This window comes from Mobula birostris, chromosome 13, assembly GCF_030028105.1.
Source record: "Mobula birostris isolate sMobBir1 chromosome 13, sMobBir1.hap1, whole genome shotgun sequence".
NCBI lineage: Eukaryota > Metazoa > Chordata > Chondrichthyes > Myliobatiformes > Myliobatidae > Mobula > Mobula birostris.
In genome coordinates this window covers 66,105,070-66,132,381 of record NC_092382.1, presented here as the reverse complement: position 1 = coordinate 66,132,381, position 27,312 = coordinate 66,105,070, and the positions used below count along the sequence as shown (strand labels likewise).

The 27,312-nt window shown below is 45.5% G+C and overlaps 1 protein-coding gene across 2 annotated transcripts; it reads left to right on the top strand.

Annotated features, from left to right (window-relative positions):
- The first annotated feature begins 451 nt into the window (after positions 1-451).
- On the top strand, positions 452-27,142 carry LOC140206913 (uncharacterized). Of its 2 annotated transcripts, XR_011888425.1 has the most exons (4): positions 452-508; positions 1,515-1,671; positions 16,544-18,547; positions 25,744-27,142. XR_011888425.1 is itself a non-coding variant. In XM_072275191.1 (2 exons), the coding sequence occupies exon 2, from the start codon at positions 16,950-16,952 to the stop codon at positions 18,423-18,425; it is 1,476 nt and encodes a 491-aa protein (XP_072131292.1). In that variant the 5' UTR covers positions 1,373-1,671; positions 16,544-16,949; the 3' UTR covers positions 18,426-18,987. The 2 variants fall into 2 exon arrangements, 1 of the variants encoding a protein (XP_072131292.1); XM_072275191.1 differs by lacking the exons at positions 452-508; positions 25,744-27,142 and having other exon boundaries at positions 1,373-1,671; positions 16,544-18,987.
- Positions 27,143-27,312: the final 170 nt, after the last annotated feature.

Sequence of the window (27,312 nt, the reverse complement as noted above, 5' to 3'; positions counted from 1 at the left end):
CAAGGGGGCCATGCAGATTGGGCGGCTTTTAGTGCCGCTTTCCCCCAGGGCCCGGACCAGATCCAACGCATTGGAGACACCCTGAGAAGGGCCTTGTCCCAACCAATGGATCTCATCAGAGTATTGAATTGTAAACCTCGGAAAGACGAGGACGGTCCCGAGTTTTTTGACAGGTTTGCTTCCATTTGCGCCACGTATGCCGGGGATCCCAACTTTGGTCAGGGAAACGCTTCCCCCCACTTTAATGCCCTCCTTGTGCAGTGCCTGCCGGAGGAGGTCTGTCTGAATGATCTCCGGCCACCGGTGGCGCTGCATGGACCTCCGGCCACCGGTGGCGCTACATGGACCTCCGGCAACTGGTGGCGCTGCATGGACCTCCAGCCACTGGTGGCGCTGCATGGACCTCCAGCCACTGGTGGGATGAGCAGACCTCCGGCCACCGGAGGTGCTGCGGAGAACCTCCCATTAAACGCATACGCAGTTGCCGGTGTGTGCCGTTCGGGCGGCGGTGAGTAAGATTTCCTCATGGTTGTGTAAATCTGGGTTAGGGCACTGAGAAAGGAGCACTATTCTACCGGACGGCCGGAGCAGGGGTGCAGTGGCAATTTTTTTAGGTGCCGGAGCTGTAAGAGGGGCGATTGATAAGTTCGTGGCCTAAGTTAGAAGGCCTAAAGTTATACAGCTCTCGTTACATGCACGTGTAGTTCAACTCTTTGAGTGATTATGCAGAAAGTTTGGAGTTAATAACTTTTGTGGTATTTCTGTTTCAGATAATTGAAAAATGCTAGTTTTTTTTTAAAATTGGCGCCTTCCACCTTAGGCCACGAATTTACCAATCACTCCTCGGCATTTCAGCAATGATCAGCTTTATGTATGAGGAGCATTTGATGGTTCCGGACCTGTGGTCAATGGAGTTCAGAGGGACGGTGGGAGTGGTGGGGGGATGTATGGTTAAGTAAACCTACTGAATGCTGAAAAATACAGTGGACATGGAGAGGATGTTTCCCTTAGAGAGAGAGTCTGTAATCTCACAGCAGAGTCTCAGAATAAAGATGCTTCCCTTAAAAACTGAGATGAGAAAAAAAATTTGGGGAAAATATGTCTGATCTGTGGAACTTGTTGCCGCAGAGATTGGTTGAAGCTGCCATTTGGGTATATTTATGACAGAAATTAATATGTTCATGATTGCTAAGTAGCTTCAGGGTTACAGGAGGAAGGCAGGAATATGGTGTTGGAATAAAACTCAGCTATGGTTGAGTGATGGGGCAGACCAGATGGACTGAATCACCTAATTCTGTTCCTGTGTCTTATGTCTCACCATGACTGAATGATGGCTCCTTCTTATCCCATATCGTTTTGTGACGTGTGAGGGACAATAAAAGATTGTTCACTGAGATCATTGTATTTGCCTTCAATGTTTAAATTTCAGTGAGTTTTGTTCTTAGTAACATTAAGCAGAAATGTTTGGTTCTCCTTTTTATTGTTAATGTGCTTCTTTATCTTTCATGTTAAAGTGAGACATTAATTGGAAGAAAAACCCACAACTGGAATCAAACCACAACTGAAGACGAGGGAACAACAACAAGTGAACCAGCCTGAGGATTGAGAACATCAGCTGGAGAGAATCCTTCTGACTCTGAGAAACTAGTGATTCAGTCAGGAGAAAGTTTGGTGAGTTACATTTACTCAAAGATTGGTCCTTTAGACATTACATACCTGTACAAAGGAAGGTAGGAAATAGTTGGAGTGAGACTGAATGTGCCCAGAAGAACCAGCTATGTATGCCTCTGCCAGACCCAGTTGTAATCACTCCAGGTCTGGTAATGTGTTTCCAGCAACCCAGCCCTTTAAAACCACTCCCATTCTGTGGAAGTGGAATCCGGATAAAGTCACTCAAAGACCGTATAAGTACAAACTCTTTATTCCAAGCACCCGGAGCTTACTCAGTCAGTCACTCAAACGGGAACAGTCTATGACTGTCCTGCCCAATCCACTAGCTGACTAACAATTCCCCTTACACCACAGGTATATCCATCCAGATATCCCCCACACAAGACAGGCTGGAGCCCAAAGTTATTTACTATTACAGCGCCGAATGACAAAATAGTCATAATGGCTTACACCCACAGAACAGACTGAAGCTGTCCTATCTCTATGCATGAGTGCACAAGGAGATAAGCATCCTGAAACCCTAGCTAGCTACCCTCAAGAAGAAATATGGCTCAGCATGGCTTAGCACATCTGTTGATCATCTGCAGTTTCTTTCAGAAAAACAGACTGCTATTGTTTAGTAGAGTACAGCATTGATATCAGTGGGTAAAAACAGCCTACAACAGTAATTATTACAATGATATGTACAACTATTAGGGCATAATGCAATATCATGCCCCACATATTACCGAACAGGCCTTCGAAGACCACAATTTCGACCCTTTGGTGAACCCGTGTAAATCCTGCCCTACTTTCTTGATGCTGTCAATCTCCTTGGCAGTGTGCTCGGAGAGGGATGTAATGTTAGTAGACTCATCAGGGATATAGGTGCAGCATTCTGTGTCAATAATAGCACAGGTTCCCCCTTTCTCAGCTAGGATAAAATTTGAAGCCATACGATTCTGTAGGACTGTTTGCCGGATTGCAATCATTTCAGTGGATATTTCTGTTACTTGGGCCTGTGTTTCTGTCAGGGCCCCTGCAGTATTGTGGCCAGCTCCTCAAGTGCTGCAGCCAAATTGATTACCTCTCGTGAATTCCTGGCTACTCCATAGGAGAGAAAAGTGATCATCCAAAATCGCTCAGTCTCAGCTTCTCTGCTGCTGGGCACCTGCAAATATGGCCAGGATGCATGATTCCCAGTATCGGAATTTCCATTTGGTGGGGGCCTGAGATACCATCCCTCAAAACACTGACAGCCACAGTCATCTCTGACTGGACCACTGAGAGTTCCTCACTCTGGTTGAGCGGGATTACTGACATTGGAATCATAGTTTTACCATGCTGGGGAATTTCACCACAAACCCAGCAGGTCCCTAGTTCTACCTGTTTGGCATAGGTGTGACAGAAAGGTGTTAACATGGGTGCCCCCAGATGCTGGGGTGAGCCCTCTCAAAGTCATAAACACGAACACCACTGTTACATACCCGTAACGGTTCAAATGAAGCAGCAGCAATAAATGACATCTGGAGTCTGGTTTTGATGTTCAAACCACTATCTTTATTAGTATCTACTTATAATATAACAACTTAAGCAAGATAATCTAAAGTTAACAGTGTTATGAGTATAGATATGTGTAAATGTAACTCCCAAACCATTGAGCTCAGGGAATACCAAGCTTAAAGCTTTTAGATGGTAAAGTATGAAAGTTCAGTTCATCCACAGAATAAATGATGAGAGATATTTGTAATCCAAGGTGAATGTCAAGAGAAGGCAATTACGTCGAATTCCACGGTGGTAAAACAGGCTAACAGTTGCCGTAGATCTTATCCATTGTCGTTCCAAATCCACATTTGAATTATCACCAAACGTAGCTTATCACAGGGGTACCATCTTCAAAGGGAACTACCAACCAGGCAAGGGTGAACACACGGGTGGATACCACATGGCGGAGCAGACTCGATGGGCTGAATGGCCTACTTCTGCTCCTTTGTTTTGTGATCTTGTCTTGTGACAAGGTTTTCCTAATCCAGATCCAAAACACAAGGTATTACCGACAGTGATTTCCACAGAATATCCCTTCTCACAAGTGGTTCCCACATAACACACCCGAAACCAGCTAAGGGTTAACAAAAGTGGTAGCCACAGGATGCTCCAACAAAATCCACATATGCAATGTAAACACGCTGTATAGTCAAATAGTTTGCTCTCTCTCTCTCAAACAGGAGCCGAGAAAGCCGACGGCTGACGTCACTCAGGCACTCTCTCCTAAAATGACAGTCCATGGCAAGAAACCGAGAGGTTAATCACACCACTATCAACCAACGCATTTTCCTTTAGTCTGAAAGAGTCCTACTACTCAGTTCCTGCAGTAACACGTTTGTAGTCTGTTCGATGTATCCACCGAGATTGCGCCTTCAGTTTCAGAGCCGTGGTAGTGGTCAATAACACCTGATATGGTCCTCTCCACCGAGGTCAGAGTTTCCCTCAATCCCAGTTCTTAATCAGAACAAAATTCCCAGGTTCTATGGTGGGATAGTCACTCCTCTCTGCGGGGTAGTTCTCTTCCTTGTAAGCCTGTCGTACCTGTGAATGTAATGCTTAGAAAATTTTGGTTAGTTGGCATATATAATTCCCCATCTTTTCCCCGAGGGTATGCGTATCCAATTTTGCTGGTAGACTTTCTGGGAGCAATGGTACACAAGGTCTTGGTCCCCAGGGTGTCCTCATGGGCTGTCCACAAATGATTTCAGCTGGTGACAACCCTGTTCCCCCCTGTGGGGTAACCCTCATGTGCAATAAGACTAACGGTAGGACCTTCACCAAGTGAGTCCAGTCTCTGCTGTTAGTTTGGCCAATTTACTCTTCAGAGTGCCATTGGCTGTTTCCACTATGCCAGCGGCCCGTGGGTGTTGTACACAGTAGAATTGTTGCTTGTTAGCTAGTTCGTTACATACTCCTTTGTTTACTTTTGCCACAAAGTGTAGGCCATTGTCAGAGCTCAGCATCTCTGGCAGGCCGTACCTGGGAGATATTTCCTGTAATAATATCTTCACAACAGTCATAACAGTATTATTAGTAGTTGGAATAGCTTCAATCCATCTACTAAACACATCTATAATAACTAAGCAGTATCGATAGCAATGTACTCTAGGCAATTCAATATAATCAACTTGTAGACATAAAATAGGTCCACCTGTCAAGGGAGTCATACCCGGTGTGCAGGGTACAGGTTACCAACCATTCCCTCCTTTTCTAGGTGTGTTCAATTATGTATATAATCGACCGATATTGGTAAAAACTGTGCAGGAACACAAACCTGTCCCACTGGGTTGATCCAAAAACCTAGATCGGGGTCTTTCTGGCACCCCACCTGGGACCACAGTTTGCGCTCCTCCTCAGAGGCGTCCCCGTGAAAAGTACCTACCTCCCGCATGTCTGGCAAACCCATCCTGCTTAAGTCACGGAGGGTTGCTTGACGGGAATCCAAGGAAACTACAACTACCGAGGATTCTGCTGCAATTTTTGCTGTCTTATCTGCTAAAGCATTGCCTTTAGTGACCAGGTCGGACATGCGGGTGTAGGCCGCACATTTAATAATAGCCAAAACTTGAGGTAGCTGTAGAGCGGCATTACTAATGGGGTGGCCAGAGGAAGTCAGGAATTCCCATTTTTCCAGAGAGCCCTGTAGTCATGTGCAACTTCAAATGCATAACGGGAGTCTGTGTTAACGTTCACACTTTAGTCTGTTGCTCGGATACAGGCACGAGTCCGAGCAAACAACTGAGCCTTCTGGGCGGAGACAGCTGCTTCAAAAGAGGCCTGCTCAACTATTTCACTGTCTGTCACTATCGCATAGCCAGAATATCATTTTCCTGTTGGATCCACAAAACAACTTCCATCCTCATAAAACGTTGCCTCGGGCTTGAGGGGGTATTGCGGAATGGATGGGAAAGTCTGTCCTTCCTTCACGGTGATCCGGACAGGGGAGCAGTTGGTGCTGTCAACTTAATGGCCTGAAATTGCCCAGAGATGAGTCTTGAGTTCAGTCAATATTAAAAGAGTGTCTTCAGATGTCCCATCTTCACCTCCGACTCCTTCCAGTATCGGAGTTGGCCAGTGGCCAAGTCTTGCTAGTCTCGCTCGGTGCTGGAGGCTTGTTTCGTCAAGGTGTTGGCAAGGAACCCTAAGTTCTTTGGCTTGAACCCAGGGCAAACCCTAATGGTGGTATGGGGAACCACCAGACCTGTCTGTGGCCAAAAGGAAATCCGGAACTTCGGCAAGTAATGCACTGCCCTCTCTTGCTTTAACCTCTCCAATCACCGTGACTGGGAACGTCTGTCCCTCGAGGGGTGCATAATATTGGCTTTCCTCAGTTGAGCACCCCGTAGGGTCATAGCACAGAGTCACATGAGAGTTGGCCGCTGGCAGAAGGGGTTCAAATGCAGTGGAGTTCAGATTAAGTTCCCACCACTGGGGGGGCGGAAACTGGGGAAGCAGTCGATTGTTCGCTAGTACCAGGGTGATACCCTTGTCCATGCATAGAATCTCAACTTCCAACGGACAGAGCAAGTCTCTCCCTGCTAGATTACACCCCTGACTGGTGGTGACTGTAAATGAAACCACACACTGGGTCTCCCTGGAATTCCACCTTCAGTGGCTGAGTATGTGAATACGTACGTTCCGTGCCTTCAGACCCAGACAGAGTGATTGTAGAATCTGATAGCTGGAATCTCTTTTCTGATACTACTTCCTGATTGAGAGTGGTTATGGTTGCCCCCATATCAATCATAAACGGAATTGGAATTCCAGCAACTTGCAATATTACATTGGGCTTTTCCCGAGGGGTGGGACTCATGTTAGGAAGCTTCCTTGCTTGTCAATTTCTGAACACGTTGTTGTCCCCACCTGTCCCTTGGTAGGTTTTTGTTCCCATTTCTGATCCCCAGATATAGCTTGCTCGCGTCCTTCTTCCGCTAACATATTCACTTTTAATATTAGTATATTAGTTCCCTTCGGGGTTGATCAGGATTTGAAAGCCGGGTCCCAATAATATGTCAAAGCTCGTCGCATTCGATTTCGGTCATTATCAGTCTAATCCATGTTATTTGTTTTAATCGTGTTGGCTAACTTAGTTGGTAAGCATTGGAGCAGTAAGGCATTAAACTGGGGGAACGGATTCCCATCATTGAAGGCTTGGTCTCCTGTGAAAGTGCCGTAGCAGGCCACAAATCGCGCTCAATAGTCTTGTCCCGATTCCCCAGGCTTAGGTTTGCATTAAAGTATTTTAGTGATGTTTGAAGGTTGTTGGAGAGCCCTCTCCAAGGCTTGAATGATCCATTCTGTCTGATCATTCTCATTAGGGTTTCCCGCCTGTAAATCCTGATAGGTTTGGTATCTCAATTCTGCCTTCCATTTCCACCCCTCATCAGCTGAGAGAATCATGCAGCAGAGACAGAATAAATCTTGTGGGGTCGCATTGTACATTTCTGTAGTACTGCAGACATACTGAGCAAACTGTGCTGGATTTTCTTTTCTATCTGGGGCCTGATTCATGATCATTATCATTTCTTGGGGCTTCCAGGGTGCAGAGAGAGGAATCACTGAGGGCTCTCCCCACTCCTGCTCGTGGTTTGGGCAGCACTCAGGTGGGCAGTTCATCACAGTCACTGTCCTCAAATAGGGTCGGTATGCCAGACACGGTTTCAGGATCCCTTGTTTCCCTATCAGTTCGAACTTTAGACTGATGTTTCTACCCTTCTCTCCTACCTAGTGCGGCATTGGTTTGCTTACATTGTTTTTCCTGCTCTCGTTTTCGGCCCCTTTCACCTATTCACGCTCTGCTTTTAGCGTCCTCCAACCTTTGGCGTTCCTACTCCAGTACATACCTCTATCCCTTTGTCACATGCATCATTCCCCCAACATGCTAATAATATACTGCTCCACTTTACATCTGCCTTTTCTTTCCATTCCCTTTTTAACAATTTCCACTTCTTTCCACCGTTCTTTTTCCATATCGAATTTACTGCTTGTTCTCATGAGGTAGTATCCCAGGTTCCCCCCTCCCCCCCAGTGGCCACATTTTGTCCCCAATTTCTTATTCACCACTGCACTCAACATTCGCAAATCCTTCTCCTTGTCTGGAAAACTCTCACACATACTGTGTAGGGCTGCTCCTGGCCCACTCATGTCAATCGACTGCAGTGGATCCATGTTCTCTTAGTAATTTACCCAGCACAAAGCCTCCTGCTCAATTAACAATCAGATAAATTTACCCAACACACATCAAAGTTGCTGGTGAACACAGCAGGCCAGGCAGCATCTCTAGGAAGAGGTACAGTCGACGTTTCGGGCCGAGACCCTTCGTCAGGGTCTCTATATAAAATTCACTGTACACATGTTGTCACTGGGTATAAAAATGCACAGTACAAGATTTATGTGCACACTGGTCATTACAAATTAGAGAGGACATTGGTGGGACGGTGGGGAGACCTCCAGTATCCCTGATGCCCTCACCTACAAGATATGCATCCAGCTGCAGCTTGTAACCCTGCACGTTAAGGAGTTGGAACTTGAAATGGATGAATTCCTGATCATCCAGGAGTTGGAGGGGTTGATAAATATGACATGAAGAGAGGTGAGTTACACCCAAGGTGCAGGACACATGATACTGGGTGAGAGTCAGGAAGGAGAATGAGTTTAAATAGCCATTGCAGAGTACTCTTGTTGCTAACCTGCACAACAACAGTTGGACCACTTTAGAAGCTGTTGGGGGGGATTACCTGCCAGAGGAAAGTCAAGGTGGTGATAGGGGATTCGTTAGTTAGGGGAACAGAACAAGAGGGGACTAATATCCCAGTGGTAAGGCTTGCTTGTGCTCGTGTGGGGGGAGGGGGTGATGTGGTTAAAGTAAGTTGTAGGAAGAATGGGAGCCAGAATGACAGAACAGATAGTAGGGTGAATTGAATTGAATTGAATTGAATTGACTTTATCACATACATCCTTCATATACAGGAGGAGTAGAAATCTTTATGTTACGTCTCCATCTAAATATAGTAATTTATAATAAATAGTTTGTACATAGGACAGTCCATGTAACATAAAAATGCAATTGTATCAGCATGACTTAATCAGTCTGATGGCCGGGTGGAAGATGATATCCTGGATCCTGTTTGTCCTTTGCTGTGGTACCGTTTCCTGGATGATAGCAGCAGGAACAGTTTTTGGTTGTGGTGAATTGGGTCTCTCAATATCCTTTCGGCCCTTTTTACACACCTATTTCTGTAAATGTCCTGAATAGTGGGAAGTTCACATCTACAAATGTGCTGGGATGTCTGCACCACTCTCTGCAGGTTCCGGCGATTCAGGGAAGTACAGTTCCCATACCAGGCAGTGATGCAGCCGGTCAGGATGCTCTCAATTGTGTCCCTGTAGAAAGTTCTTAGGATTTGGGGTCCCATCCCAAACTTCTTCAACCATCTGATGTGAAAGTGGTGCTGTTGTGCTCTTTTCAAAACACAGCCGGTATGTACAGACCATGTGAGATCCTTGGTGATATTTATGCCGAGGAACTTAAACCTGTTCACCCTCTCAACCCCAGATCGATTGATGTCAATAGGGGTTAGCCTGTCTCCATTCCTCCTGTCATCCACAATCAGCTCCTTTGTTTTTGTGACAATGAGAGAGAGTTTGTTTTCTTGACACCAGTCAGATGTTGTTCAGACCTCACATAGAGTCAGCAATCAAATGATTGAGTGTGGTGCGATGAATGTGCTGAGCTGTGTATATCACAATGCAGGAAGCATCGTAGGAAAGCCAGATGAGCTCAGGCAGGGAATTATGATGTTGTAGCCATTATTGGGACTTGGTTGCACTCAACAGTCTGAGGGATTTAGAGGAACAAAGTTGTAGAGAGATCGCAGACCATGCCAAGAAACAAAAGTTGATTCAGTAAGTGATCTTAACTTTCCATATATTGACTGGGACTCCCATACTGTAAAAGGGGGAAGAGTTTGTCAAATGTGCTCTTGATCAGTACGTAGAATTCCTGACATTGAAGTGTGCAATAAGCTGTTAGGAAATGACCCAGGACTGGTGACAGAAATTAGTGATCTTTTTTCTTTTTTAATCTTTTTATTAATTTTCAAGTTCATAAACATAATAACAATAGTGATACAAAGATTGGAATTACCTTATTGTTATTAAACATATACAAAAAATACTACAAATAGTCCAAGTGTAATAGACTTCCAAACTCTCGATATAGTTAATCATGAAGAAAAAAGAAATGAGAAGAAAATGATATTGCAAAAAAACCCAAAAAACAAAAAAAAAGAAATAGAACTAATTGCTAAACCCTAAAAAAAGCAAACAGAACAAAACAAGGTTGAACCAATATATTAGATCGAATACATTCATTAATGTCGTCAACTACGCTCCTCTATTCACATATTCTAAGTTAATAAAAAGGATTCAGTAAAGGTCAAACTACATCATATGAAAATGTTGAATAAATGGCTTCCAAGTCTCTTCAAATTTAACCGAAGGATCAAACATAGAAACATAGAAAATAGGTGCAGGAGTAGGCCATTCGGCCCTTCGAGCCTGCACCGCCATTTATTATGATCATGGCTGATCATCCAACTCAGAACACCGCCCCAGCCTTCCCTCCATACCCCCTGACCCCCGTAGCCACAAGGGCCATATCTAACTCCCTCTTAAATATAGCCAATGAACTGGCCTCAACTGTTTCCTGTGGCAGAGAATTCCACAGATTCACCACTCTCTGTGTGAAGAAGTTTTTCCTAATCTCGGTCCTAAAAGGCTTCCCCTCTATCCTCAAACTGTGACCCCTCGTTCTGGACTTCCCCAACATCGGGAACAATCTTCCTGCATCTAGCCTGTCCAATCCCTTTAGGATCTTATACATTTCAATCAGATCCCCCCTCAATCTTCTAAATTCCAACGAGTACAAGCCCAGTTCATCCAGTCTTTCTTCATATGAAAGTCCTGCCATCTCAGGAATCAATCTGGTGAACCTTCTCTGTACTCCCTCTATGGCAAGAATGTCTTTCCTCAGATTAGGGGACCAAAACTGCACACAATACTCCAGGTGTGGTCTCACCAAGGCCTTGTACAACTGCAGTAGTACCTCCCTGCTCCTGTACTCAAATCCTCTCGCTATAAATGCCAGCATACCATTCGCCTTTTTCACCGCCTGCTGTACCTGCATGCCCACTTTCAATGACTGGTGTATAATGACACCCAGGTCTCGTTGCACCTCCCCTTTTCCTAATCGGCCACCATTCAGATAATAATCTGTTTTCCTATTTTTGCCACCAAAGTGGATAACTTCACATTTATCCACATTAAATTGCATCTGCCATGAATTTGCCCACTCACCTAACCTATCCAAGTCACCCTGCATCCTCTTAGCATCCTCCTCACAGCTAACACTGCCACCCAGCTTCGTGTCATCCGCAAACTTGGAGATGCTGCATTTAATTCCCTCATCCAAGTCATTAATATATATTGTAAACAACTGGGGTCCCAGCACTGAGCCTTGCGGTACCCCACTAGTCACCGCCTGCCATTCTGAAAAGGTCCCGTTTATTCCCACTCTTTGCTTCCTGTCTGCTAACCAACTCTCCACCCACACCAATACCTTACCCCCAATACCGTGTGCTATAAGTTTGCACACTAATCTCCTGTGTGGGACCTTGTCAAAAGCCTTCTGAAAATCCAAATATACCACATCCGCTGGTTCTCCCCTATCCACTCTACTAGTTACATCCTCAAAAAATTCTATGAGATTCGTCAGACATGATTTTCCTTTCACAAATCCATGCTGACTTTGTCCGATCATTTCACCGCTTTCCAAATGTGCTGTTATCACATCCTTGATAACTGACTCCAGCAATTTTTCCACCACCGACGTTAGGCTAACCGGTCTATAATTCCCCGGTTTCCCTCTCCCTCCTTTTTTAAAAAGTGGAGTTACATTAGCCACCCTCCAATCCTCAGGAACTAGTCCAGAATCTAACGAGTTTTGAAAAATTATCACTAATGCATCCACTATTTTTCTTGGGCTACTTCCTTAAGCACCCTGGGATGCAGACCATCTGGCCCTGGGGATTTATCTGCCTTCAATCCCTTCAATTTACCTAACACCACTTCCCTACTAACATGTATTTCGCTCAGTTCCTCCATCTCACTGGACCCTCTGTCCCCTACTATTTCTGGAAGATTATTTATGTCCTCCTTAGTGAAGACAGAACCAAAGTAATTATTCAATTGGTCTGCCATGTCCTTGCTCCCCATAATCAATTCACCTGTTTCTGTCTGCAGGGGACCTACATTTGTCTTTACCAGTCTTTTCCTTTTTACATATCTATAAAAGCTTTTACAGTCCGTTTTTATGTTCCCTGCCAGTCTTCTCTCATAATCTTTTTTCCCCTTCCTAATTAAGCCCTTTGTCCTCCTCTGCTGAACTCTGAATTTCTCCCAGTCCTCCATGCAACCTTTAAATGCTTGCCATTGCATATCCACCGTCAATCCTTTAAGTGTCATTTGCCAATCTATCTTAGCTAATTCACGTCTCATACCTTCAAAGTTACCCCTCTTTAAGTTCAGAACCTTTGTTTTTGAATTAACTATGTCACTCTCCATCTTAATGAAGAATTCCACCATATTATGGTCACTCTTACCCAAGGGGCCTCTCACGACAAGATTGCTAATTAACCCTTCCTCATTGCTCAAAACCCAGTCCAGAATAGCCTGCTCTCTAGTTGGTTCCTCGACATGTTGGTTCAAAAAACCATCCCGCATACATTCCAAGAAATCCTCTTCCTCAGCACCTTTACCAATTTGGTTCACCCAATCTACATGTAAATTGAAGTCACCCATTATAACTGCTGTTCCTTTATTGCACACATTTCTAATTTCCTGTTGAATACCATCTCCGACCTCACTACTACTGTTAGGTGGCCTGTACACAACTCCCACCAGCGTCTTCTGCTCCTTAGTGTTACGCAGCTCTACCCATATCGATTCCACATCTTCCCGGCTTACGTCCTTCCTTTCTATTGTGTTAATCTCTTCTTGAACCAGCAACGCCACCCCACCTTCCCTTCCTTCATGTCTATCCCTCCTGAATATCGAATATCCCTGAACGTTGAGCTCCCATCCCTGGTCACCCTGGAGCCATGTCTCTGTGATCCCAACTATATCACAATCATTAATAACAATCTGCACTTTCAATTCATCCACCTTATTACGAATGCTCCTTGCATTGACACACAAAGCCTTCAGGCGCTCTTTTACAACTCTCTTAGCCCTTATACAATTATGCTGAAAAGTGGCCCTTTTTAATGCTTGCCCTGGATTTGTCGGCCTGCCACTCTTACTTTTCTCCATAGTACTTTTTGTTTCTACCCTCACTTTACACCCCTCTGCCTCTCTGCACTGGTTCCCATCCCCCTGTAGTGAACTAACCTCCTCATGCCTAGCCTCTTTAATTTGATTCCCACCCCCCAACCATTCTAGTTTAAAGTCATCTCAGTAGCTAATCTCCCTGCCAGGATATTGGTCCCCCTAGGATTCAAGTGCAACCCGTCCTTTTTGTACAGGTCACGCCTGCGCCAAAAGAGGTCCCAATGATCCAAAAACTTGAATCCCTGCCCCCTGCTCCAATCCCTCAGCCACGCATTTATCCTCCACCTCATCGCATTCCTACTCTCACTGTCGCGTGGCACAGGCAGTAATCCCGAGATTACTACCTTTGCGGTCCTTTTTCTCAACTCCCTTCCTGGCTCCCTATATTCTCCTTTCAGGACCTCATCCCTTTTCCTACCTATGTCATTGGTACCTATATGTACCACGACCTCTGGCTCCTCACCCTCCCACTTCAGGATATCTTGGACACGATCAGAAATATCCCAGACCCTGGCACCAGGGAGGCAAACTACCATCCGGGTCTCTGGACTGCGTCCACAGAATCGCCTATCTGACCCCCTTACTATCGAGTCCCCTATCACAACTGCCCTCCTCTTCCTTGCCCTACCCTTCTGAGCTACAGGGCCGGACTCTGTGCCGGAGGCACGGCCACTGTCACTTCTCCCGGGTAAGCTGTCCCCCCCAACAGTTCTCAAACAGGAGTACCTGTTGTTAAGGGGCACAGCCACCGGGGTACTCCATATTACCTGACCTTTCCCCTTCCCCCTCCTAACCGTGACCCACTTGTCTGCCTCCTGTGGCCCTGGCGTGACCACCTGCCTGCAACTCCTCTCTATCACCTCCTCACTCTCCCTGACCAGACGAAGGTCATCGAGCTGCAGCTCCAGTTCCGTAACGCGGTCCCTTAGGAGCTGCATCTCGATACACTTGGCGCAGATGTAGACGTCCGGGAGGCTTGTAGACTCCAGGGCCTCCCACATCCGACACCGAGAACAGCAAACTGCCCTCACACTCATACTGCCCCTCTCCTCAAATAACAACAGAAAATGAATGCCAAACCTCCCTCGCCTCGCCTGTTTCCGCCTAAGCCCGTTGAGCCGAAGCCCTTAAGTCTTCACTCTGCTCCTGGCTCACTCCGCCGCCCGCAAACTCCGCTGCCCGCTCTATGAGGCTCTGTTCCTTTTAAATCTGCCGCGCTGCACAGCCCGACGTCACACGCCTGCGCAGTCCTGCCTCTCAGAATGCTGTTGGAGAAAAAAAAATAACGAAAATTTCAAAAATGTCTTTCTCGGCACTCCCACTCAGACTCTCAGACTCCTTCTTCAAATCAAACCCGAAGCAGGATGTCTGCCCTTTTAAATCTGCCGCGCTGCACTGCCCGACGTCACACGCCTGCGCAGTCCCGCCTCTCAGAATGCCGTTGGAGAAAAAAAAATAACGAAAATTTCAAAAATGTCTTTCTCGGCACTCCCACTCAGACTCTCAGACTCCTTCTTCGAATCGTGACACTTCTGATTTTTTCTAAATTTAAACATGATATAGTTTGGGAAAACCATTAAAATGTAGTAGGGGGAGGTTGGTTTCTTTCCAATTTAATAAAATGGATCTTCTGACCATTAATGTAACAAGTGGGATTATCTGACAAGCTGAAGAGGATAAAGATCTATGTTCCGTCATTGGCAAACCAAAACTTGCCATAATTGGATGGAGTTGTAAATCAAAATGCAAAACTGTTAAAATAATATCAAAAATATCTTTCCAGAATTTTTCCAAGAGGGGCGAGATCAGAACATATAAGTCAAAGAAGCCACCTCAAAGTGACATCTGTCACAAATAGGATTTATATGGGAGTAAAAACAGGAATTAGTGACCATAATGCCATGAGATTCAAAGTAAATATGAGAAAAGAGAGGTCTGGACAATGGGTTGAGATTCTAAATATGAGAAAGGTCAATTTTGATGGTATCAGAAAGGATCTGACAAGTGTGGTTTGGGACAGGCCGTTTTCTGACAAAGAAGTACTTGGTAAGTGAGAGGCCTTCAGAAGTGAAGTTTCAAGGGTGTAGAGTTTGTATGTGCCTGTCAAAATAAAAGTGGAAAGGCAACTGGTCCAGGGAACTGTGGTTTTCAAGAGAAATTGAGGCCCTGGATATTTTGTTCCTCTAAATGCCTCACACTGTTGGGTGCTACCAAGACTCATTAATGACTCCAATATCATAATTCCACCCCAGAGCTCATCTGACTTTTTTTTTTAGTCGTCTTCTGTTGGTTTCTAAAAGCTTCTCAATAGTTTTTGCTCATTATTTGCCCTCTCTTTGGCTTCTTATGTTGGCTTTGGCTTCTCATTTCAGCCATGGTTGTGTCCTCCTGCCTTTCTAATTCTTCCACTTCTTTGGGATGTATCGATCACTCAGCTCCCGAATTGCTCCCAGAAACTCCAGCCATTGCTGCTCCATTGTCACTCCTACCTTTTCCCTTCCAAACAAGTTTGGCCAGCTTCTCTGTCACAGAAACATGGAGTAGTTCAGTACAGAAACAGGCTATTTGGCCTATCTATTCAATGCTGAAAAAACATTTAAGCTGTCTAATGCAACTACCTGCACCAGGACGATTGCCCTCCATACCCCTACCATCCAGGCTCCCATCCGAACTTCTGTTAAATGGTGAAACTGAGCACATATTCACCACTTGTGTTGGCATCTCATTCCACACTCTCATGACCATTTCAGTAAAGAGATTTTCCACATGTTCCCATTAAATTTTCACCTTCCCCACGTACCCATGACGTCTGGTTGTCATCCCACCCAACTTTGGTGGAAAAAGCTGCTTGCATTTACCCTATCTATACCCTCATAATTTTGAATACTTCCAACAAATCCTCAAAGCGATGTATAATTTCCTTGTTTATGTTTAGAGCCTTTTTCAGGTATACAAGATGATGAGGGGCATTGATCGTGTGGACAGCCATAGGTTTTTTTTCCAAAGGCTGAAATGGCTAACACGAGGGGGCACAGTTTTAAGGTGCTGGAAATAAATACCAAGGGGATGTCAGGCTAAGTTTTTTACACAGAGTGTGCTGGGTGCGTGGAATGCACTGCCAGCTATTTGTGTGAGAGTGTTTCAGTTACTGTGGGGCCAGGAGCCCATGCAGCTCAGTGGGAACAGGGAATAATACCAATGGAGAGAGTCAAACTGAGCCAGGTCACAGATTGGAGATGGCAGAAATGCCCCATTCTTATACAGACAGGAAGAGCATCAGAGAATTTGATGGTCATTCCAGATACCAGCACTGTGCCCAGTTAGAAAATAATTTCTCTCTCCAACTTGGGTTGAACTTCACTGTAACAGTGTGATGTCAGATCACACCTTGGCAACTAAAGTGATCTCATCTGAAACGTTGTCGTACATCCATTGATGGATTTTGTAAATCTTTTTACAGGTTAAAAATGACAAGGAATTTGTCTACGGGAATCTCGAACACAACACACCAGTTTTGCTGTCTCTGTCCAAATAATTAAGAAGTGGAGCAAGGGATTCACTCGAACATCCTTCCTGCTCAGACTGTGGGGAGGGATTCACTCGATCATCTGACCGACTGACACGCCCGTCATCTTACACGGGGAGAGGCCATTCCCCTGCTCAGACAGTGGGAATGGATTCAGTCGGTCATTTCAACTGAAGGTACATCAGCAAGTTCACACTGGGCAAGGCCATTCACCAGTTCTGTGGGTGAGAAGGGATTCAGTTGGTTTTCCCACCTGTGGACACACCAGTCAGTTCACACTGGGCAGAGGCTGGTCATCAGCTGAACTTCTGGGAAAGGATTCACATGATCATCTGACTTAATGGCTCACCAGCGAATTCACACCGGGGAGCGGCCGTTCACCTGCTCAGACTGCGGGAAGGGATTCACTCAGTCATCCGAACTACTGGTACACAAGTCAGTTCACACTGAGGAGAAGCCATTCAACTGCTCAGACTGTGGGAAGGGATTCACTTGCTCATCTAAACTAAAGGTACATCAGCGAATTCACACTGGTGAGAGGCCATTCATCTGCTCAGAATGCGGGACAGGATTCACTCAGTCATCGACCCTAATGGCACACCAGCAAGTTCACACTAGGGAGCGGCCGTTCACCTGCTCGGACTGTGGGAAGGGATTCACTTGGTCATCTCAACTGAAGGTACATCAGCGACTTCACACTGGAGAGAGGCCGTTCACCTGCTCAGACTGTGGGAAGGGATTCATTAAGTCATTCCACCTACTGGTACACAAGTCAATTCACACTGGGGAGAAGCCATTCACCTGCTCAGTGTGTGGGAGGGGGTTCACTCAGTCATCTAAACTGAAGGTACATCAGAGAGTTCACACTGGGGAGAGGCCCTTTACCTGCTCAGACTGCGGGAAGGGATTCACTCGGTCATCCCATCTCTTGAGACACCAGTCAGTTCACACTGGGGAGCGGCCGTTCACCTGCCCAGACTGTGGGAAGGGATTCACTGCGTCATCTCAACTGAAGGTACATCAGAGAGTTCACACTGGAGAGAGGCCATTCACCTGCTCAGTCTGTGGGAAGGGGTTCACTTGCTCATCCCAACTGAAGGTACATCAGCGAGTTCACACTGGGGAGAGACCGTTCACCTGCTCAGACTGTGGGAAAGGGTTCACTTCATCATCTGATCTTAAGGTACATCAACGTGTTCACACTGGGGAGAGGCCATTCACCTGCTCAGTCTGTCGGAAGGGATTCACTTCATCATCTCAACTGAAGGTACATCAGCGAGTTCACTCCGGTGAGAGGCCGTTCACCTGCTCAGACTGTGGGCAGGGATTCACTCAGTCATCTGACCTACTGGTACACAAGTCAGTTCACACTGGAGAGAGACCGTTCACCTGCTCAGACTGTGGGAAGGGATTCACTCGGTCATCTGACCTGCTGGTACACAAGTCAGTTCACACTGGGGAGAGCCCGTTCACCTGCTCAGACTGTGGGAAGGGATTTACTCGGTCATCTAAACTGAAGGAACATCAGCGGGTTCACACTGGGGAGAGGCCGTTCACCTGCTCAGTGTGTGGGAAGGGGTTCACTTGGCTATCCACCCTAATGACACACCAGCGAGTTCACACCAGGGAGCGGCCGTTCACCTGCTTGGACTGTGGGAAGGGATTCACTGTGTCATCTAATCTGAAGGTACATCAGCGAATTCACACTGGGGAGAGGTCGTTCACCTGCTCAGTCTGTGGGAAGGGATTCACTTGGTCATCTCAACTACAGAGACACCAGTCAGTTCACACTGGAGAGAGGCCAATCACTTGCTGAGACATTGGGAAGAGATTCTCTCAGCCAAATCAACCAAATGTGCATCACTGTGTTCACACTGGGGAGAGGATGTTCACCTGCTGTGAATGTGGGAAGGGATTCACTCAGTCATCTATCCTTATGTAAGTCTTGCTTTGGCTAGCAGCTTAATATAGGGGCTGATAGCCCCCCAGCACAGCCAAACTTAAGAAATTTCGCTTGGGTGGATGCTGCATGATGTGTCCACTGTTACAAATCAGTACTCCGAAATAACAAACGGTGCATAATATGTGATTAAATGATTGAAATTTTTAACTCTTACTTTGACTGAGGCTGAGGAACTGGTGTAGGGGGCAGGGTTTCAGATTTCAGGATCATTGGGATCTCTTCTGGGGCAGGTGGGACCTGTACAAGAGAGACGGGTTACACCTGAACTACAAGGGGACCGGTGTCCTTGCGGGGAGGTTTTTAGCGCTGTTGGGGAGGGTTTAAACTAGATTTGTAAGGCAATGGGAACCAAAGTTCATGCAGAGTCACAAATAGAAGAGTTGTGTGTGGTGGTAATAATCTTCTGAGGTGTGTCTTTCAATCGAGGAGTATTGTGGGGAAGGCAGACGAGCTGAGGGCATGGATTGACGCATGGAATTACGACATTATAGCCATTAGTGAAACTTGGCTGCAGGAGGGTCAGGACTGGCAGCTTAATGTTCCAGGGTTCCAATGTTTCAGACGTGATAGAGGCAGAGGAATGAAGGGTGGCAGGTTGGCATTGCTAGTCAGGGAAAATGTTACAGCAGAACTCAGGCAGAACAGATTAGGGGGCTTGTCTACCGAGGCCATGGAGCTGAGAAACAGGAAAGGTATGACCACATTAATGGGGTTATATTATAAACCACCCAATAGTCAGCGAGAATTAGAGGAGCATATCTGCAGAGAGATAGCAGACAACTGCAGGAAACATAAAGTAGTGATAGTAGGGGATTTTAATTTTCTACATATTGATTGGGTCTCCCATGCTGTTTAAGGTCTAGATGGTTAGAGTTTGTAAAATGTGTTCAGGAAAGTTTCCTGAATCAATATATAGAGGTACCAACTAGAGAGGATGCAATATTAGATCTCCTATTAGGAAACGAGTTAGGACAGGTGACGGACGTGTGTATAGGGGAACACTTTGGTTCCAGTGATCATAACACCATTAGTTTCAACTTGATCATGGATAAAAATAGATCTGGTCCTCGGGTTGAGGTTCTAAACTGGAATAAGGCCAAATTTGAAGAAATGAGAAAGGATCTAAAAAGTGTGGATTGGGACAGGTTGTTCCTGTATTGGTAAGTGGGAGGCCTTCAAAGGTGAAATTTTGAGAGTGCAGAGTTTGTATGTTCCTGTCAAGATTAAAGGTAAAGTGCATAAGAATAAGGAACCTTGGTTCTCAAGGGATATTGGAACTCTGATAAAGATGAAGATGGAGATGTATGACATGTATAGGAAACAGGGAGCGAATAAGATGCTTGAGAAGTATTAAAAGTGCAAAAAAAATACTTAAGAAAGAAATCAGGAGGGCTAAAAGAAGACATGAGGTTGCTTTGGCAGTCAAGGTGAAGGATAATCCAAAGAGCTTTTACAGGTATATTAAGAGCAAAAGGATTTTAAGGGATAAAATTGGTCCTCTTGAAGATCAGAGTGGTTGGCTATGTATGGAACCAAAAAAAATGGGGGAGATCTTAAATGGTTTTTTTGTGTCTGTATTTAAGAAGGAAACTGGCATGGAGTCTATGGAAATAAGGCAAACAAGTAATGAGGTCATGGAAACTATACAGATTGAAGAGGTGGAGCTGCTTGCTATCTTGAGGCAAATTGGAGTCAATAAATCCCCAGGACCTGGCAGGGTATTCCCTCGGAACTTGAAGGAGACTAGTGTTGAAATTACAGGGGATCTGGCAGATATATTTAAAATTTCGATATCTATGGGTGAGGTGCCAGAGGATTGGAGGATAGCTCACGTTGTTCTGTTGTTTAAAAAGGATCTAAAAGTAATCTGGGAAATTATTGGCTGGTAAGTTTGATGTCGGTAGTAGGTAAATTATTTGAAGTAGTACTAAGAGACTGGATCTACAAGTATTTGGATAGTTAGGGACTTATTAGGGAGAGTCAACATGGCTTTGTGCATGGTAGGTCATGTTTGACCAATCTATTAGAGTTTTTTGAGGAGGTTACCAGGAAAGTGGATGGAGGGAAGGCAGTGGATGTTGTCTGCTTGGACTTCAGTAAGGCCTTTGACGAGGTCCCGCATGGGAGGTTAGTTAGGAAGATCCAGTTCCTAGCTATACATGGAGAGGTAGTAAATTGGATTAGACATTGGGTCAATGGAAGAAGCCAGAGAGTGGTAGTAGAGAATTGCTTCTCCGAGTGGAGGCTTGTGACGAGTGGTGTGCCACAGGGATCAGTGCTGGGTCCATTGTTATTTGTCATCTATATCAATGATCTGGATGAAAATGTGGTAAAAGGAAATTGGATCAAATTTGCTGATGATACAAAGATTGGAGGTGTAGTGGACAGTGAGGAAGGTTTTCAAAGCTTTCAGAGGGATTTGGACCAGCTGGGAAAATGGGCTGAAAAATGGCAGATGGAGTTTAATACAGACCAGTGTGAGGTATTGCACGTTGGAAGGACAAACCAAGGTAGAACATACAAGGTAAATGGTAGGGTACTAAGGAGTGCAGTAGAACAGAGGGATCTGGGAATACAGATACAAAATTCCCTAAAACTGACGTCACAGGTAGATAGGGTCATAAAGCAGCTTTTGGTACGTCGGCCTTTATAAATCAAAGTATTGAGTATAAGAGTTGGAATGTTATGGTGGGGTTGCATAACGCATTGGTGAGGCCGAATCTGGAGTATTGTGTTCAGTTTTGGTCACCAAATTATTAGTATCAAGGCTATTAATAAGGTTGAAAGAGTGCAGAGAAGGTTTACAAGGATGTTGCCAGGACTTGAGAAACTCAGTTACAGAGAAAGGTTGAATAGGTTAGGACATTATTCCCTGGAGCGTAGAAGAAAGAGTGGAGATTTAATAGAGGTATATAAAATTATGATGGGTATAGATACAGTGAATACAAGCAGGCTTTTTCCACTGAGGCTAGGGGAGAAAAAAAAACAGAGGACGTGGGTTAAGGATGAAGGGGGAAAAGTTTAAAGGGAATACGGGAGGGGGAAGTTCTTCACACAGAGAGTGATGGGAGTTTGGAATGAGCTGCCGGATGAAGTGATAAATGCGGGCTCACTTTTAACATTTAAGAAAAACTTGGACAGGTACATGGGTGAGAGGTGGTCCAGGTGCGGGTTAATGGGATTAGGCAGAAAAATGTTTCGGCACAGCCAAGAAGGGCCAAATGGCTTGTTTCTGTGTTGTAATGTTCTATGGTTCTACGATACCGGAGAGGGCGAAGCCTCCAGTCGTTCGACAGAGCTCGGTACTGATGATTTTCCACTGCAACCGGCCCCCGATTTACACGAACCCGACATCAGCCGCTTTCTCGCCGGAGAACCACGGCGACACCTGGGGTCGGCACTGCGCCTGCATCCAGCAGGAAGCTCGGAGGTCTCCGCAGCACCACTGGTAGCTGGAGGTCTGCACATCGCCGCCGGTTGTCAGAGGTCTCCGCAGAGTCTGCGGTGGCCGAAGTGACGACTAAGAAGTAAATCACAAACCCGAGGAAGTCTGCAGATGCTGGAAATCCAAAACAATTCTCAAAATGCTGAAGGTACCCAGCAGGTCAGGTAGCATCTATCAAAAGGAGTCGACGTTTCTGGTTGAGATCCTTCTTCAGGACTGAGAAAGAAGAGGGGAAATATCTGAATAAAAACAGGGCGGCTGAGGAAAAGGCTCGCTCGAAGATGATAGTTGAAGCCAGGTCGGTGGGACACCTCAAGAGCAGGAGGGAAAAGAAATCTAGTAGCAGAGGAGATTAGAGAATAGGAGAAAGGGATGGAGGAGAAGACCCAGGGAGAAGTGAAAAGCAGGTGAGAGGTATGAAAGGTCTGAGGAAGTAAATTGTGAATTGCTGCCTCAGCTGGAAAGACTGTTTGGTCAAGAGAGAGAGTTCAGCCTTGCCGCCCTTTCACTGTGACCCCCGAACTCCACATCAAATCCGTCTAAACGAATCTGGGTGAACTTTAATGACCAATAAATATAATTCCTCTCTTTGATCAGCTGTCTGAATGATCCCCTGACTCTGAGAGGAAGGGGTGTCTATGGTCCACATTGCCAGGGTGTTGAGTTTACCAGGAGACAAAGACTGCAGGGACGGGAGGTTTTCTGGTCACTAATACACTGTGTGTGGACCCCGCTGGCAATTCTGGTGTTGTGACCCGAATCAAGACAAACACCACGCTGCCCACTCCACCAACAACACGGCACAGCCGGACACATAACAGGGGACTTTACATCTCACAACACTGGATTCAGTGATGAAACCCGTGATTAATGTTGTTGTCCCACCGAAATCATAAGAAACGTCCATTCAGTTGTTTTTAAATACGAGCGCTGCCCTACAGGTGACGTCACACAGGCGCAGCCACGCGCCTAACGTCACACACCGGGATCTGCCCTCACATGCGCGGTGTCTTACGTCACCCACGCACTGGCGAGCTCGAGCTTTATCGGTTTAACGACTAGTCTGCTAATCACGTGACCAGCCTCTTCCTCCCCCCCCCTCGCCCTTCCACCGCTGTCAACAGAGGATTCAAAAGCTGCCTAAATCCCACTGGTGCACAACGATGTCAATCACGGGTTATAACCAATAGCGGAGGCGAACCAGCCGAGAGGGCGTTACCCTCGCTGACCCGTCTGCCGCACAAGCTCGAAATCACCTTCAAAGCGGAGCAAATCCCAAAGTATATGTCCGCTTTCTGATTTATTTCCATGTCCCTCCGAGGGAAGTTGGGGCGTTTGTGAAGCGTCTCCTGCGGCCGGAGTCTGATGTGTCGCTGAGAGGTAGGAGGAGACCGCTCGGCCCGTCGGTTTGATGCCGGTTCCCCGGGGAGGGAGAGGATGAAGACGGTGAGAGAGGGGGCGGACAGGATGTTTGTCCCGGTGGGGACAGGAGGGGCTCATCTGTGGAAATGTCTGAGCCCACGGTGGTGGCGATTCACCACATTGGGGGGCAAACACCGGCAGACTGTTGCCCTGCAAGCGGGGCCGATGGTCCGGGCAAAGTGGGGGTGGGAGCGGTGTTGGGGGGGGCGGGGTGAGGAGAGGACTTTTCCATGACAGCGGGCTCAGCCTCGAAACTGCGGAGAGACCTTTTAGAGTAGTTGGGGAGGATTTTACTCAGTCAGAGAGCAGTGAATCTGTGGAGCTCTTGAAAAATCTCCTTAAGCCCACCAACCGTCCCCCCCCCCCCCACCACCATCTCCAGTTTAAACTCCATGCGGAATACTTCGAAGGATCAAGAACCAGGAACCAGGAATTCTCTGACACACACGGCGGTGGGGGCCAAGTCTGTGGGTACATTTAAGGCAGAAGCTAGTAGTTTGCTGATCAGTCAGGGCATTACAGGAGATGCCGAGGAGACAGGTGCATGGGGTTGAGTGAGAACCAGGATCAGACATGATAGAATGGCAGAGCAGACTCGATGGGGCTGAATGGCCTAATTCTGCTCCTATGTCTTATAGTCTTATAATGCTAGTGTCTTACACAGTGAAAATTGACACAAAATACTTATTACACTCAGCCGCTATTTCTTAACTATTACTGACTCAGCAGCATCATCTTCCAGCAGTACAATATCAACTCATCAACTCCTGCCTCCCTTGAACTCTTTATATATCTGAACTTTGATATCATTGGCTCACTTACCTTAATTTTTCATCTTGTCTCTCCTGTGTTTTTCTAAAGTTGTCTCCTGTTGGTTATGTAAAAGTTTTCCAATTCTCCAACTTCCCACCATTTTCTTGTTATATTATGTCAGCCCACTTTTGCTTTTATCAAGAACAGGAGAAAATCTGTGGATGCTGGGAATCCAAGCAACACATACTCAAAATGCTGGAGCAATCTAGGAGACCAGGCAGCATATGTTGGAAATAGCAAACAGTCGACGTTTCAGGCCGAGACCCTTCATCAGGAGTGGGGGAAGAAAAATATGAGACGTCAGATGAAGAAGTGTGGGGGTGAGAGGGGTGGAAGAAGTGGTAGGTGATAGGTGAAATTGGGAGGGGGGAGTAGTGACGGAAAAGACTTCTGAGGATATAATTTCCTTAACGATTCTCAAAAGATCATTGCTAATGGCTCCTCATCTCTTCAGTCACCTCTTTCAGATATCTGGGGTGTACACCATCTGTTCCAGGTGACCTATTAACCTTCAGTTTCCCAAGAACCTTCTCCCGAGTAACGTAACTTTACATATTCTGACCACTGACAGCTGGGACTTTCATATTCCTGCCAGTGTCTCCGACAGATAAGAGTGATGTACAATACTTATTCAGTTCACCTGCCATCACCTTGCACCCCCACCCCATTAATACCTCTCCAGCATCATTTTCCAGTGGTTTGATATCCACTTCCACCTCTCTTTTACACTATATATACCTGAAGAAAAATTTGGTATCCTCTTTAATATTACTGGCTAGCTCACCTATGTATTCCATCTTCCCCTTCTTAATTATTTTAGTTGCATTCTGTTGGTTTTTAAAAGCTTCCCAATCCTCTAACTTCCTAGTCATTTTTGTTCTGTGCCCTCTCTTTCGTTTTTATGTTGTCTTTGGTTTCTCTTATCAGCCATTGCTGCTCTGTTTTCATCCCTGCCCATGTTCTTTTCAAATCAATTTTGACCAGATTTTCTCTCATGCCTCCCTAGTCCTTTTTTGTTTCGACATCTGACTTTAGCTTCTCCTTCTCCAATGTCAGGGTGAATTTGTTCATATTATGATCACTTGCCCCTGAGGGTTCTTTGAACTTAAGTGACCCAATTAATTCCACTTCATTACAACACACAATCCAGAATAGCTGATCGCCAAGTGGACTCAACCACCAGCTACTCTAAAGAGCATCTTGTAGACATTCTAGGAATTCCTCGTCTTGACACCAACACCGTCCTAATTTTCCTAATCACCTGCATGACAATCCCCCATGACTATTGTAACATTGCCCTTTTGTCACGCACTTTCTATCTCCCATTGTAACTTGTGGACCACATACTCACTACTGTTTGGGGGTCTCTATACAATTCCAATCAGGGATTTTTTTTTACATTTGCTGTTCGTTAATTCTACCCACAGGTTCTAGACCTTCCAACCCTATGCCAGCTCTTTCTAATGATTTTATTTACTATTTTACCAACAGATCCACACAACCCCACCACCAGCTTGTTCTTTCAAAAAACATATGTATCCGGGAAACAAGAGGACCTGCAGATGCTAGAAATCTATAGAACTACACACAAAGTGCTGGAGGAGCTCAGCATGTCAGGCAGCATCTATGGATGGGAATCAACATTTCAGGCCAAGACCCTTCATCGGGACTCTTGATACCCACATACCTGGAATACAAGCAAAGAAAATAGAAAGTAGTGTGAAATAGGGAAAACCTTTGACAAAATTTAGTTCAAGGCTTAAAAAAACCTGCCAAACAGAGCTCAATGGTTAACAAATACAACAAAGGCAATAAACACTTTCATCAATACCAACATTGACTTTTTAAAAAAATATCTTGCTGCCACTTCAATCCGTAAAATTTACAAAGATAAGTAAGAACTTTAGAAAAGACTATTTACACTCAAACCCACTTAGATTAACAGTACCTTGGACAGAAGGAGGAAGAGAATTAACACACATGAAAAAGAAATCACACAACAGTCAGATTAAACTTCTAAGTATACACTTTCATCAAAAATCAACAGGATTCAGCACTCCATGTGTGTGTATGCCATCGTGATAAGGAATACAGGCCAGAAAACTTCAATGAGAGGCCAACTCAGAGAAATGAATCATCACTATGGAAGAAAACATTAACCAGTGGAATGAGTATGACCCTCCATGGGAGACATCCCAATGATCTGAGCAGATGAGATGGTGACAAGGAAGCTTCGAGAACCTGACTGAGAGTTGGAGACCTCTTCCCAGAAACAGAGGGGTTCCTTGCAGAAATACAGGACAAGCTGGTTAACAAACAGAAAAAAAAATTGAAAATACAAACAAACAAGGCAGAAAGTACAGAAAATGCCAAGAGAAACCAGACACAATCCAACACATTCCAGGATCCTGCAGCAGTTCAACTCAATCTGATCATTTACAAAGGTACAGTCAAGTGGTAAATATCATTCACCAAAATCTTGCTCTAAAATACAAACTCATGAATGCCCTCCATCACTTCATAAAGGCACCATAAATTCAAGCCTGATCCCGTTTCAGGATCAAAATCTGACAAATTCTGTGATAATCAATACATTATTTCAGATAGGACAATCCATAATAACCATCTGGATATAATATTACAGGATAAACAAGCAGGAACACCTCCCTCAATAGATAAAACCATTTCCAACACACACATCCTCGACCAGTGGAGCACCTCACCACAGGTATTGTTTGTGTCATCGGTCAGAGAAACAAAAGATTTTCTCTGTCAATCAGCTTCCAAATGTTGTTACTCTGCCATTCGTTGCCATGCCCCGCTGCTGATTCCCTTCTCCTCATCATACGTTCTTACCCCAACCATCGTCCAGAGCCCCAAACTCTGCCCTGTGCAGACCTGCCTCTGGTTTCTGACCCTGTTTCATTGAACATCCAACTGATGGTTTCCCATTCTGCTTTCAGTCTTTAGAGGACAGTGGTGTTTTCTAACAACCTTTGAGAAGCAGGGAAAATGACCCATAATGTGGAAATGTGCAGTGAATAAGGAGGTTAACTACCA